Source organism: Carassius gibelio, chromosome A10 (genome assembly GCF_023724105.1).
Source record: "Carassius gibelio isolate Cgi1373 ecotype wild population from Czech Republic chromosome A10, carGib1.2-hapl.c, whole genome shotgun sequence".
Taxonomy (NCBI): Eukaryota; Metazoa; Chordata; class Actinopteri; order Cypriniformes; family Cyprinidae; genus Carassius; species Carassius gibelio.
The window spans coordinates 12,436,569-12,451,235 of record NC_068380.1 but is presented as its reverse complement, the minus strand read 5'-3'; the positions used below and the strand labels follow the sequence as shown (position 1 = coordinate 12,451,235).

The 14,667-nt window shown below is 40.0% G+C and overlaps 1 protein-coding gene across 1 annotated transcript; it reads right to left on the bottom strand.

Annotated features, from left to right (window-relative positions):
• Nucleotides 1-9,818: 9,818 nt before the first annotated feature.
• Nucleotides 9,819-14,654, bottom strand: LOC128021204 (sphingomyelin phosphodiesterase-like). Its single transcript, XM_052608237.1, has 6 exons — nt 14,176-14,654; nt 13,120-13,895; nt 12,472-12,643; nt 11,920-11,996; nt 11,452-11,597; nt 9,819-10,940 (listed from the first exon to the last, which is right to left on the bottom strand). Exons 1-6 carry the CDS (start codon nt 14,389-14,391, stop codon nt 10,552-10,554), a joined length of 1,776 nt encoding a protein of 591 aa, XP_052464197.1. The 5' UTR covers nt 14,392-14,654; the 3' UTR covers nt 9,819-10,551.
• Nucleotides 14,655-14,667: the final 13 nt, after the last annotated feature.

The window sequence follows — 14,667 nt, the reverse complement described above, 5'->3', positions numbered from 1 at the left end:
TTTAAATATTTTGTGATAAACTTTCTTTTAACTGTGTTTTATTCAAATTTAAGAAAATAATAAATTCTCATAAAATAATGAAAAGGCTTAACCACAAATTAACAACATGCACAGGATTCTTAGAAACCTTTGGCATGAACTAATAATGAGCCTCCAGGACTTGGTAGGGTGGGTGAGGTTTCAGTATTGTTTACAGAGGTCTTCTTGTGTTCCAGTGATAGTTCCAGGTTAGGAGCCAACTAGACAGTCTGTGATTACGCAGATGCATAACTTTCCATTCTCCAATCAGCAATATATTATTCAGTTTACGAATCTCTTCCTTCAGTTTTGACACTTACGATATTTGCCATTCTTCCCATGCCTCAATAAACCAAAAGCAACATTATTCTTCTGCTTTTGGCTGTTTTTCTTCGTAATGACTAGATATTGTAGAAATTCTGTTCAAGCTTACTAATATTTAAAGAAATGTGACGGCATGAAACATTAAGATAAACACCAGCTGTGACATGACCATCTAATATTCTTTACGTGAAATGGAGAAATGTGTTGTCCAAGAATAAAAACACATAAAATCCATTTAATTTTTCCTTAAACATTGTAATGTTTAGAAATGCAACTATTTAGAAAAATATGCAAGTAGAAAAATAAGCAATGCAGGCATATATTTTAACAGAATATCAATAAAGGTTTACTAAATATAAATCTATACAGAACATCTAGGACATATGTAACCCTCGTTCCCTGAAGGAGGGACCGGAGACATTCCGTCAGAAAGAGACTGACGAATGGGTTCTCGCCCAAGAGACAAATCACCTCAGAGTGGTAACAAAATGAGCCAATGGTACACAGAGTACCTTGGTCTAGGAATTTGCATCGCAAACTCTGACATTGTGTGGGTATATAAGGAGCAGCGCAAGCAACTCACACTCAAGTCTGAGCCAGTGACCCGGCCGTTCAGCGGAACAGTGATGTGGCAAAGGGACATAACGTCTCCATTCACTCCTTCAGGGAACGAGGGTTACATACGTAACCTAGACATTCCCTTTCAGTCGATCACGTTCTACGTTACGTCAGAAAGAGACTAATGGACGAATGGAGTCCCTTACAAAATGATAGGGCATGGAGATTACACGGAGATTATAAAATCTTGCAGGTGTCGCCGAGCCTGCAGCTCTACAGATGTCTGTAAGTGAGGTGGAGGAGTCTACACTCCTAGTTGAGTGAACTCTCACCCCTAGGGGACATTGCAGGCCCTGAGCCTGATAAGCCAGGACAATAGCATCCACTATCCAGTGGGATAACCTCTGCTTGGAGACAGGACTTGGTAGGGTGGGTGAGGTTTCAGTATTGTTTACAGAGGTCTTCTTGTGTTCCAGTGATAGTTCCAGGTTAGGAACCAACTAGACAATAGCATCCACTATCCAGTGGGATAACCTCTGCTTGGAGACAGCCTTTCCCTTCTGCTGGCCTCCGTAACAAACAAAGAGCTGGTCTGAGGTCCTAAGGCACTGAGTTAATGTTTCCCAAGAGGCTTACCATCAACAGTCATGGTGAGCTGAAATGGCGGCCACATAGACCTTCAAGGTGGAAGAAGACAGCCTTCGGTCCAACCCTTCCTGAAGAAAGGAAAGCACTGACCCAATCGGGCATCTCCAGGCATCTTCACAACGTGAAGAAAACCAAGTGATGAAGAGGTTCCACTTCAAAGCATAGGCATGTTTGGTAGACAAGGCTCTAGCTGAAGTGATGGTAGCTACCACCTGAGGTGGCAAGGTACCTAAACCTTCTGTGACCTGTCCAGAACCCACACATGAGGTTCAAAAGATCAGGACGCGGGTGCCAGAGGGTGCCTCTTCTCTGTGAAAGAAGGTCTTTCCTCAGAGGTATTGGCCAGGGAGGGGCTGTCACGAGGAGTTCGGAGATCCAGGTCTGGCTGAGCCAAAAAGGTGCAACCATGAGGACCCGCTCCTCGTCCTCTCTGATCTTGCACAACGTCTGTGCAAGAAGGCTCACTGGGGGAAACGCATACTTGCGCGGGCCCAGCGGCCAGCTGTGCACTAGAGTGTCCATGCCAAGGGTGCCCTCTGTCAGGGAGTAAAACAACTGGCAGTGGGCATTTTCTGGAGAGGCAAACAGGTCTACCTGAGTGTCTCTGAAGTGTTCCCAAATCAGCTGAACCGACTGGGGGTGGAGTCTCCATTCCTCTGGGCGAGACTATTGCCATGAAAGCTTGTCTGCTGCGAGATTGAGTCTGCCCAGGATGTAAATGGCACGAAGCGACCTCAGATGCTTCTGGCTCCACAAGAGGAGGTGGCGAGCGAGTTGCAACATGCGGCGGGAGCGCAGACCACCCTGACGGTTGATGTAGGCTATGGTTGCAGTGATGTCCGTACGGACCAGAATGTGCTTGTCCTTCAGCAGGGCTCAGAAGCGGTGCAGAGCAAACTGTACTGCTAGCAACTCGAGGAAATTGACATTCCACTGAAGTTGGGGTCCTGTCTGGGAACCTGACGAAGCATGCCTGTTGCACATGGCACCCCAGCCCATGGCAGAGGCATCTGTTGACACCACAACGCGCCAGCCCGTAGAAACGAGAGGTCCAACCACAGGGTGAAGGTTTGGAGGCAGGCCGGAGTGACGGTCACTTGGAGCATGCCCTGTTGCCATGCCCATCTCGGGACTCGGTCGTGAAGCCAGTGCTGAAGCTGTCTCATATGGAGCAAGTCGAGCAGTATGACTGCCGCTGCAGATGCCATATGCCCCAGGAGCCTCTGAAACAGTTTCAGTGGAACCGCTCTCTTGTCCTCGTAACGGTCTGTGTCGAGGAAGAATGGAGACAGGAAAGTACGCGTCCTTCAGTCCTGCAAACCAATACAACAGAGAAATGCATTCGAAAATGCACTTGGGCGATAGCATCTTAAACGGAAGGAGCTAGCTAGGTACTCTATGTACCATTGGCTCGTTTTGTTACTATTTGAAGGTGATTGGGCTCTCGGGCGAGAACCCATTCGTCAGTTTCTTTCTGACATAACGCAGAACGTGACTGACTGAAAGGGAACTTAGTGTTCTTACCCATCTCCAGATTATGTGTCAATGAAATGCCCTCCAGACTTTCATTTCTAATATTTACAGCCACTGCAGGTTCCACATGGTCCACATTAGACTGTCCACTGGGTCAGAAAGATGCTTCATCTGCCCCCATTCCACACATACAAGAACTAACATCCTAAAATTGTTTTTTTTTTTTTTATAATTTGTGTGGAATGTTCAACACAAAACCTTCAATATTATGATGAGCAAAGTAGTAGGCCTACACAGAGGAGTAGCAATAGGCAGGCCAGAGCCATTAAATGTATAATTTTTAACGGCTCTGGGGCAGGCAAGGCAGGCAATTGCCTGGGGCCCAGCATTTTGAGGGGGCCCCGACAGCTGACTATTTGAACAATCTGAAATGTCTTTAATAGCCTTAACATGGAGCAATATATCTGCACCCCCCCTAGAGGGACCCCTCGCATTATGCAGGATGTGCTTGCTTTATTCCTCGTGATGCGTCCGCCGGCATTTTCAAAGGGGTACAGCGCTTACTCGTGCATTTGTTAATTTGACCATGAAGAAGATTTATCCCTCTGGCAGCCAGAAGTTGGGAAAAAATGCAAGAGGAGGAAAAGAAGAAACATGATGGCGTTAACGTACATAATGGAGATAAGATTGACTTAAGGATAATTTGATTACAAGCAAATGTTTTTGTTGTTAATTCCATTTTATTTTTGTATTTAATTATTTACAAGATAAATTACTGGTAATAGTCCAATTACTAACAGGGTTTCTGGAAAACAAGTTAGCTAGGGTTCCACTTAGCAGCAGCAAATTATGGTAGTGTTTAGCAGGTAATGTTAGGGAAAGACGAGTACATTCAATTAAATTTAATTCAAGTTTATTTGTATAAGTGCTTTTTACAATACAAATCATTACAAAGCAACTTTACAGAAAATTATGTTTCTACAATATTTAGTAGTTAGTAGCTTTTAAGTGGTGACTATCAGTTTGTGCGCGTATGACAGGACTTTTCAGAAAAAATAATACAAGACGTAGTCAGCCAGACGATGAACATTATTAACAGCAATTATTGTGGATTAAAAGAATGCAGTTTTTGTAACATGGGAAATATGAAATATGAAGTTGCTGTCTAAGGCCTGGTTCACACGGGACGATTTTAAAATTGTCGGCCGATTTTCCAAACCTGAGAGACCCCACACACGGCGATAAAAATCACGGGTCTAACAGTTTTGGTCGTTCAGTGTGTGGTGTGCAGTCACACGGCAATATCAACACATCACACGCGAACCGATTTGACTCCCGAGCACTCCCAGGTAAGACGGGAAATCTCGCAAAATCCCTCGAGATCAAACGTGACTTCAGAGTGAACAATCATGGCGGACGAAGAGAATGCAGTGGCCATAGTTTGTGCTTTGTTTTTAACGAAAAAAAAAAAAACATAAGAAAAACAAGAAAAGGCGATGGTCAAAGAGGTGGAGACAACGCGAGCATGGACTATACTTGCTACATCATGATATGGAGGTAAGTTGTTGTTTTATCTCAGAAATGTTGTTACGTACTACACAGATTAATAACCGTTGAATTAAACGTTCATATATTCGTTTCCATGTACTCTGGTGGACTGCAGTTGTGGATGTAGTTATGCCCATTGACTTTATTTGTATTTGTTATATTTGTTATATTATATACGCCGGCTGTTTTGATTTTGTTTCCCGGTACTTCCTCATCGCGCTTTCTGATTGGCTACACACCACAGTCCACAGGCTGCGTGATTGTTTGTCATCGGGGGACACCACACACGAGAAGAAATCGGGCCAAATAAATCCAACATGTTGGATATCCCCGATTTGAGATCGGAGCGGTCCCGACGTTCTTCCGAGCAGAGGAGAGCAGTCTTAACACACCACACACGGCAGGAATATTTGATCAGATTATTTTACGATAATCGGAGCATCCTTGCCGGAAGGGTTGAATCGGGGCTAAAATCGGCCGAATTATCCTGCCGTGTGAACCAGCCTTAATATAACACAAAGATTTTTGACTGTAGAGGAAGTATCGATGGGTCTTAAATATTTTTGGTCACATTACCGCTAAAATATTTTATGTCTGACGGACCTAATGTCAGACAGACAGAGGATTTTTTTTCTTAAGGCTGGTTCACACGGCAGGATAATTGGGCCGATTTTAGCCCCGATTCAGCCCTTCCGACAATCTTAGGATGCTCCGATTATCGTAAAATAATCTGATCAAATATTCCTGCCGTGTGTGGTGTGTTAAGACTAATCTCCTCTGCTCGGAAGAATGTCGGGACCGCTCCGATCTCAAATCGGGGATATCCAACATGTTGGATTTATTTTGCCCGATTTCTTCTCGTGTGTGGTGTCCCCCGAGGACAAACAATCACGCAGCCTGTGGACTGTGGCGTGTAGCCAATCAGAAAGCGAGGTGACGAGGCAGTGATAGTACCGGGAAACAAAATCAAAACAGCCGGCGTATATAATATAACAAATACAAATAAAGTCGATGGGCATAACTACATCCACAACTGCAGTCCACCAGAGTACATGGAAACTAATATATGAACGTTTATTTCAACGGTTATTAATCTGTGTAGTACGTAACAACATTTCTATGAGATAAAACAACAACTTATCTCCATATCATGATATAGCAAGTATAGTCCATGCTCGCGTCGTCTCCACCTCTTTGACCATCGCCTTTTCTTATTTTTCTTATGTTTTTTTTTCCCGTTAAAAACAAAGCACAACTATGGCCACTGCATCCTCTTTGTCCGCCATGATTGTTTACTCTAAAGTCACGTTTGATCTCGAGGGATTTTGCGAGATTTCCCGTCTGACCTGGGAATGCTCGGGAGTCAAATCGGTTCGTGTGTGATGTGTTGATATAGAGCTCGGGCGTAGACGTCATGGAATGGTGCATTGTGGGTAACGGCGGCCATTTTAGAGGCATCGCAAAGCAGGTTTGTAATAAGATAATAGCCAGTCTCCAGAAAAAGTTATAGAACGTGACAAAAAAAGTTGCCTATACCTATACGGACAAACTTAATAATGAAGCCAAACAACGCTACTTAAAAAAAAAAAAGAGGTTGTAGGCGGAATCGATCCCTATGAACACATGAAAGTTTACCAAGCCTCAGTTTCCCTGATAATTTATCCTACTGGGTCTGTGGAGTGAGCGCTTACACCTCCGATCAATTTAAAAATGTCACTTTCACTTTTTAAAAAGTCACTGGAGGCTCACCTGCAGATCATAAATGGATCTGCAAATTAAACGTGGAGAAAACAATCTTTTTCACTAAGGAAATGTTAACATTAACCAAGCATCAGTGGTGACACACACACACACACACTTATCAGATTCTGCGAGCTATGAAGCTTGTCTATGCGGGTTTGTTACACTTCAGGAGTAATTACTCACCTATCATACTTGCAAAAATCCACTGTTTTCCTCCGGTAGTTCTGTAATCCGGTATAATATTGACGAACATTCACCTCAGACACAACCCACCATTCACCAAAACAAGACGCTTAACTTCCTATTTTGAAGTTCGTTCCAGTTTTTTTTTTTTTTTTTAAACAAGTTGTTCAAATTTGTTAAATACAGTCAGCACAAAAATATCAAAAAGCAAATTAAGTTCAGGATTGGGTCAAAAGAAAATGTTTAAACAAAAAATACAGACACTAAACTGACTCCCTTACTGGCCAAAAACTAGAGAAAACGTAATGTGTTTGTGTCTGAGTTTGTGTGTGTGTATGTGAGAGAGAGAGAGAGACCATACACAACATGTCTCACCATAACTATGTATTATAATATTATCGAAGGTGATGGTTTCCCTCCGTACAGTGGCGACCCAAGCCATCTGACGCCTCTTGGTGATTTCAGACACCTTGTGTTTTTTTTCCAAGTAGGAAAATGTTAAAAACTAATATGATTCACGAGGCGTTTGCCCTGTCGATCATGAAACCGATTACAGCAGTTAACAATACAGCAATACTGAACCATTTTCCAAAAAATAATCAAAATTAATGACCAAATGACCAACGTTACCTAATGCCTACTATACAGTACATCTACTTCTGTACCGCGATTCCCACAATGCATTGCGACGTGACGCAACGATCCCGACCTCTATAGCCGTGTGGCTGCACACCACACACGGAGCATAGACAGTAAAAGAAATGGACACAGCGACCCCATTGGAACTCAATTGAGACAAGTGAAGCCCATTTTTAGCGTTTTTTAGCACTTCCGTTTCTGACGCGCAGACTCAAACGAAGCTTGACGACGTCAGCAACCTGTCTGACAGATGTAAATCTTCTAAGTGGCTGTGCGTGCAAACTGCCATCATTAATCTTGCAGAGATGGCGAGCTTGATTGGGGAGTTCTTTGGCGTGAGTGAGCAGGAGTAAGTATTCTGATTAATTATTTTGTATAGTATTTTAAAATGTAACGCCAGTACGCCATATTAAGTTAATTGCCCGCGAGCTTCTCCTCCTGTCTGTACGGTAATGTGACAGAGAGACGAGTGGTTATGACGCAATCGTTAGCCTATTTTTTACAAAAACTGTTTATACGGGGCCATAATGTAACATAGAAGGTAATGGAGCCCTTTATACATTGTCGTGTATCTTTAGAAATAAATAATGGACAAACAGAGTCTTTAAACACCTCAGATGTAAAGTTATTCGCTGTCAAAGTGACGCGAAAATGAATGGGAGTCAATGGAAATGCTAACGCAAGTGAAGTTCTGCTAAAAGATGGCAGCCCCCACCCGACTTCAACTTCCGGTCGAGTTCCTTGCCCCCTGACACGGAGCGACCAAAACTGTTAGACCCGTGATTTTTTATCGCCGTGTGTGGGGTCTCTCAGGTTTGGAAAATCTGCCGACAATTTTAAAATCGTCCCGTGTGAACCAGGCCTTAGGCTAGTGCATCATCAGAGAGAATCGCAGTAGCAGAATACAGGTCGAACTATCATCTTTATGTTCTCAATAATAACAATAATAATATACAGTATGTCGAACTACAGCAAATCAGCCTTCTAGCTATAGATATAAAATGTTTTTTTGTGTGTGTGTGTGTGTGTGTGTGTGTTTTTTTGCCTGATTGGACAAATAGTCTGATTAAAAAATATTTATGTATTTATTTATTTACTATTATTAATATTTTCCAGAGAGAAATTCTAAACTTTCCAGTAAAAAATTACATCCGTGCACTTTAATCCTGGATTAGATTACAAAAAAGTTAATGTGTAAGTGAAAAGCATTTAATCAAGACGTCTTTCACAGACTCTTGAGTACAAAATTTTCTGACAGTGGATGATGTTTTCCATTTTAGTCTTTTCTTATAAGTAAATGTGTCTCTTGGGGTATAGTTATGATGAGCTGCAAACAGAAGCCAATGTAAATACTCCAGATAAATCTACAGATATATAAAATCTGAATGTTTTTTTTTTTTTTTATGTTTTAATTACTTTGTATTTCTTTGGTTGTCTTTTTATATGATTTTTTTTTTTCAGTACTTTTGTTTTTGGTAGTTGTACTGTGCTTCTGTTCATCTTTAGCAGCAGTTAAAATGATTATGTGAGGGAAATCATACAGAAGGAGAGTATTTACATATCAAACACCTGCTCACATTGAAAATATGTTTAAAAATTTCTTGAGTGCATGCTGTCATTAGATATGATCTGTGATGACCCCTAGTGGTTCTGTCCTGCATCACACTATACAGGTTTTATGCATTGTATGATTTTGAATATTTATATTCGAAAAAACTGAGTTACAGCAGTCATGAGACCCAATTTACAGTTTCAACAGGCTCTGTAGTTAGAATTTGAATGCCATATCTTAAATCGATTTAATATGAAATAATGAGAATCATTTAAATGCAGGTGCATCTTCAAAAATGTGACTATCATGGAAAAGGTATTTATTTTATGTAATTTAATTTTAAAAAGAAAACTTTCTTATATTTTAGATTTGTTGAGTTTTTTTTTTAATTTTGACAGTTATAACTTACATCTTAGGAAATTTTAAAATTCAGTATTTAAAAAACAAACAAAAAAAAAAACCATTATATTCCATTCTGAGCTTGATTAATTTTGAGTATAAATACGGGTACCTGTTGGGCTAGTTTAGAACATGCAACCACAATTATGGGAAAGACTACTGACTTGACAGTTGTCCAGAAGACAATCATTGACACCCTCCACAAGGAGGATAAGCCACAGAAGGTCATTATTGAAAGGGCTGGCTGTTCACAGAGTGCGTATCAAAATATATTCATAGAACGTTGACTGGAAGGAAAACATGTGATAGGAAAAGATGCACAAGCAACTTTATATTCTAAAAAATGAAATTATATATTCTAAAATGAAATTAATTCCGGTTATGCAAAGCTGAATTTTCAGCATTATTACATCAATCTTTCGTGTCACATGATCCTTCAGAAATCATTCTGAAATGATGATTTGGCACCTAATCATTTCTCATTTTTAATCAATGTTGAAAACAGTTGTTCTCCTTAGTTTTGTGGACACTGCAATACATTGTTTGGAAAATTAAATTATGTATTGGATTTTGAAAGGAATAGCATTTATTTGTAACAAATTTGTGATAACATTGTCACTTTTGATTCGTTTGCATTGCAATGCATAGCTGCTCAATAAAATTGCTTTTTCAACAGCAAAAATGTTTTCATGGCAAACATATGAACATTACATGACTTAAATCTACAAACAAATCACCTTGCAAAATATTTCTTTATTTAATAAAGACCTTCAGACAATCCATTAAACAATCGTAAAATCCTGCTGTAATTGCAAACTCATTTTCAGCAAGTGCGACAGTTCACACACACACACAAAAAAAAAAAAAAAAAAAATTACACACATGACCACAGTCTTCAGAAAAACATCATTCCATTACAAATTAAATCAATTGTGTTTTCAATGATAATAAACCATTATCTTTTACAACTGGTCTTCAACAGACTCCAGTGTGCAAACTACAGGTCAATGCAGGAAGTGATAACACAAAACACCCTAGAATGACGCAAACACACCATACAACATAAGTGAGAATGAGAACTGAACAACATAAGTGAGAATGAGAACTGAACAACATAAGTGAGAATGAGGACTGAATAACATAAGTGAGAATGAGGACCGAGACATTTGAGCAGCTGTGGTTTTTCTGAGGCACTAACACACCACATGATTCAGTGAAGTCACTACCTGTTGCACTTTCAACCAATTATACTTTGGTTCTCTGCTCTAAATTACACACCTTCACAAGAACTGCAGACTTTTAATATCAACAATGTCCATATCAAGTCAACTTTTGATGATCTCAAGGACAATATGTAACAAATGCTACAAAAAGAAGTTCGAACGAAAGTGCTAAATGAATCAAGAGTCTGTAACGTCGGCGTGGTATTAAACCCATTAGAACTCTATGGCAAGTTTCATATTTTCTCAACACATTGTCTTCCTAACATCTCCATGTAGCACTTTACAATGCGTTAGAAGGTCGTATCGTCCACTTTGCAGGAAGCAGATTAGTGACGTCTTGCAAGTGTCTGTGCAGGGCTTTGAGACGTGGCCTTTATGAAAGAGGTACCAGAAGCGCTGGAAGACACGGTCATCATTCTTCATGACTTTGATCAAAGTGTCCATGTCTGAAGGGAAGAGTGTGGACAAACCGTAGGCCTCCGATGCACGGTACAGTAAGGTCCATGACGGGTTGGGGTCAGGCTTTGAGCGCAGGTTATTGGCAAGAGTCAGGTTAAGAATAAAAGTCTCATGATCCAAAACCATCCAACTGCTGCCTGGGTAGTTTCCATCCACGTAATACACACGATATCCTGAACATAAAAGCATATTACAGCAATAAGCCACCATTTTGTGTGAATAAGTAATGCTAAAATAAAAATTGTATATATATATATATATATATATATATATATATATATATATATATATATATATATATATATATATATATATATATATATATATATATATATATATATATATATATATATACACACACATATACATATACATACACATAAATAATATCTATATCTAATATATCTATTATATCTTATATATATATATAGACAGACAGAATAGTGGAGAAAGCTATATATATACTATATATATATATATATATATATATATATATATATATATAATTGATATATAATTATTTTATGAATAGAAAGTTCAAAAGAACAGTATTTACTTTTAACTTTTTTTGTCACTTTTGATTAATTTAGTACATAGCTGCTGAAAAGTATTACAATCCTGTAAATAAATAAAAAATAAATAATAATAAATAAAAAAACACAACTAATATGGTTTAGTGAGTACCTGGGTTCAGGTTGACATAAGTGGTCACACTTGGGGCAATGAAAGCTACACTTAGTGGACGTGTCAATGTATCTTCATCGTAGAACATCTGAAACTCATCGACATGCGTGTGTCCGAAAAACTGACCAGTTATGGTGCTTTCATATCTGGGAAAAAAAAAGAGAATTATAGAGTAAGGAACCAGACTGATTGCTAAAGTGAACCATTAACCACTGCATTACATACACATCCGGGTACATATGGCAAATAAATACAATTATCTCCAAACCAGGAAGTTAATAGTCAACATGACTCATATTTACAACACTGTGACACTTGTGATCATAAAAGACACTGTGGAGCCTTTATGACCCTTTAAGCTGCAGTCAAGCAGCTGTTCTGATTCAGCCACGGGTTATAACAGACGAAAGTGAACTCTTGTGTACAGCAGGACTGGCCATGCTATGTGTTCACAGAAAAGTGACTGACCTGTTCACTATATGATAGTAATTCCAACTCCAATTGCTCAGGCAGAGTCCCGGGGGGATGTGACCGATGATGTGGACCTGAGAGAGACCAGAGACGACGGACAGAGCTTTGCTTAGATCTGGTTATTAAAACTAAATTACCCACCCCACCAAATTTTTTTTAAAATGAATGCTAATTAAAAGAAGATAAACCAAGATTTTTGGTTTTGATTTAAAATAATAAAAATAAAAGTTGTAGTCTATCTTACAAAATAATTGAAGTAACATTTAGCTATAGAAGGATCACTGGCATCTAATATAAAATGGCCAAATTCAACCAAATGTGCAACAGCTTAATTGCACACAGCACAAAAACCAATGGTCACACATCCGTTCAAGCTGGTCTGACGTGAGATCAGTTGCCTGGATGTTTAAACACCTCTAACCCACAAACACTAACGCTGCAACTTGTTAAACTGCTGCAGCAAGCAAACGGCTTCAACATCTTTTTGTTTTCTGTGTCCTTAATACAAAATAAGATGTTTGCTGGTTTCTTTCTGTAAATTTCTGGTACCTTCTCTCCCTTGTTCTCGGACTCTTGCAGTATGTGAACGAGCCACTGCAGCTGATCCGCCGGGTCTGTGGAGTTCACCATCAGCCAGTAATTCTCTCGTGCACAGAAGTTCATGTTCAAAGACACCAGCCTCAAACCACGCTGAACTTCCACTGTGTAAAACCCTCCATGCCTAGAGAAGACAAAACACACACACACACACATAAATAAGTGTATGTTGAAAATAATAATAATGATAGTAGTAATAATAAAATGGTTTAAAAATATATATTAAATGGTAATAACCACAATAACAATAATAACAGTAAAATAAGAAGTGTTACATTTTTCTTTTTATGCCTAAAATCATAAGGATATTAAGGAAAGATCATGTTCCATGGAGATTTTTTTTACATTTCCTTCTGTATATACACATCAAAACGTAATTTTTGATTAGTAATAGGCATTGCTAAAAAACTTCATTTGGAGAACTTCAAAAGGCGACTTTCTCAGTATTTTGATTTATTTTTGCACCCTCAGACTCCAGATTTTTCATACATAAAGTCACATGATTAAATAAAACGCACAATAATAATAATAAATAACACTAAGAAACAATTATTATAAGTACTATACAATTTTATTAAGTCTTTTCTCTCAGTACTTTACCGTATCGTCTTTAAGGCGTCCTCTGGCAGCCAGGATGCCCACTCCTCTGCCATTGTGTCATAAAGCCAGTGGGACGACCGGTTCCCATGTACAAATGGAGGTGGGAAACTATTCACCGGTGTGCTCTCGTGATTCCCAACCGCTGGGTAAACGGGTACATTAGGCCCCAGGTGTTTGTGTATGAGTCTAGTGATGGTGACGAGCTCGTTCAGCTGTTGTGCACGGGTCTGAGACCACACGTTGTGGGCTGGAATGTCTCCGGTCCAGTACACCCAATCCCACGGGCCAGATCTGGCTATGTTTTGGAGAAGGTTCTCAACTGTGCGCAGAGGAAGGTCACAGTCACCATACGTGCCCCAGTATCCGGCTCCAGTGTGCTTCCAGCTGGCCCTTCCAGACTCATTCCGACAGCACAGTGGCATCTTACAGTCCACGAGACTGCCCTCAGCATACTGCGCATCCCAGTGGATATCCGTGAGGAAGAGGATTCTGCTCTGTGGAGACCCCGGTTTAGGAGGAGTAGGCGGTTTAACCGGGGGTTTGGGGACCCGTGGGAGAGACACATTCCAGGGAGCATAAATATCAAAATGGCCACATGTAGGTCCAACCAGTACAGCACAAGCCTCCGAGGGCCAGAGGAAGGACTCTTGGAGCGCACGGATGACATCGTCTCGGAAGAGCTCAGTGATGTCTCGACATACTTGAGGCTCGGTCAGATGCAGTCGAACACAGGCCTCTCCCAAAGCATGTGCCACACGCTCCATGTTTGATTCACTCTGTTAATAAAGGTTTGGGTTAAAGCATAGAAATATTAATTATTATAAAATTATTTAGAAATGTAAAATATATTAGTAATTAAATGTACCTAAAGATTATACAAATACATATTAAAAGTTTATATATAAAATACTTTATCATTCTTATAATAAACAAACAAAGTGATAATATACAAAAATAAAATGTTTATACAAATACACAATTATGCGACTTTTAATTCAACAAAGCCAGGTGAATTTTTAACAGACAATAAGCAGATAAAGTAAAGGTTCGCCTCACCAGCAGCGCGATGTCAAGCATGATGAAGATCGCTTTACACACCGCGCAGGACACGTTATGCCAACCGAACCCGAGCTTAAACCGATCAAACTCCTCCACGAACCTCAGCTTCGCCGATTCTGTTCCTCCTTCAAGAGGGTGTGAGGAACCCGACGGCGCCGAAAATAGTGTCCAGACTGTGAGAACCGCGCAGACCCCGAGCACCAGACGCTTCATCCTATACGCGTGATCAACTAACGTTACACTGCGGTAAACTCTCCTCAGTCTCCCGGCAGAACATAGGAAGTCTCGGTCGACGACTCCAGGAAACCGTCTTTATTATTGAATATAAGTAGTGGTATGCTTGGGCTGTATGTATTAATACAACAAGAATCAGAATACCGCGAATCCTCGTCTTTTAAGGCAGTCGTGAATAGTAATCTGTGTCTTGAGGAGTCCGTCAGTTGACTCTTTTGACGATACACGTCCCGAGCAGTTTATATACATTCAGCT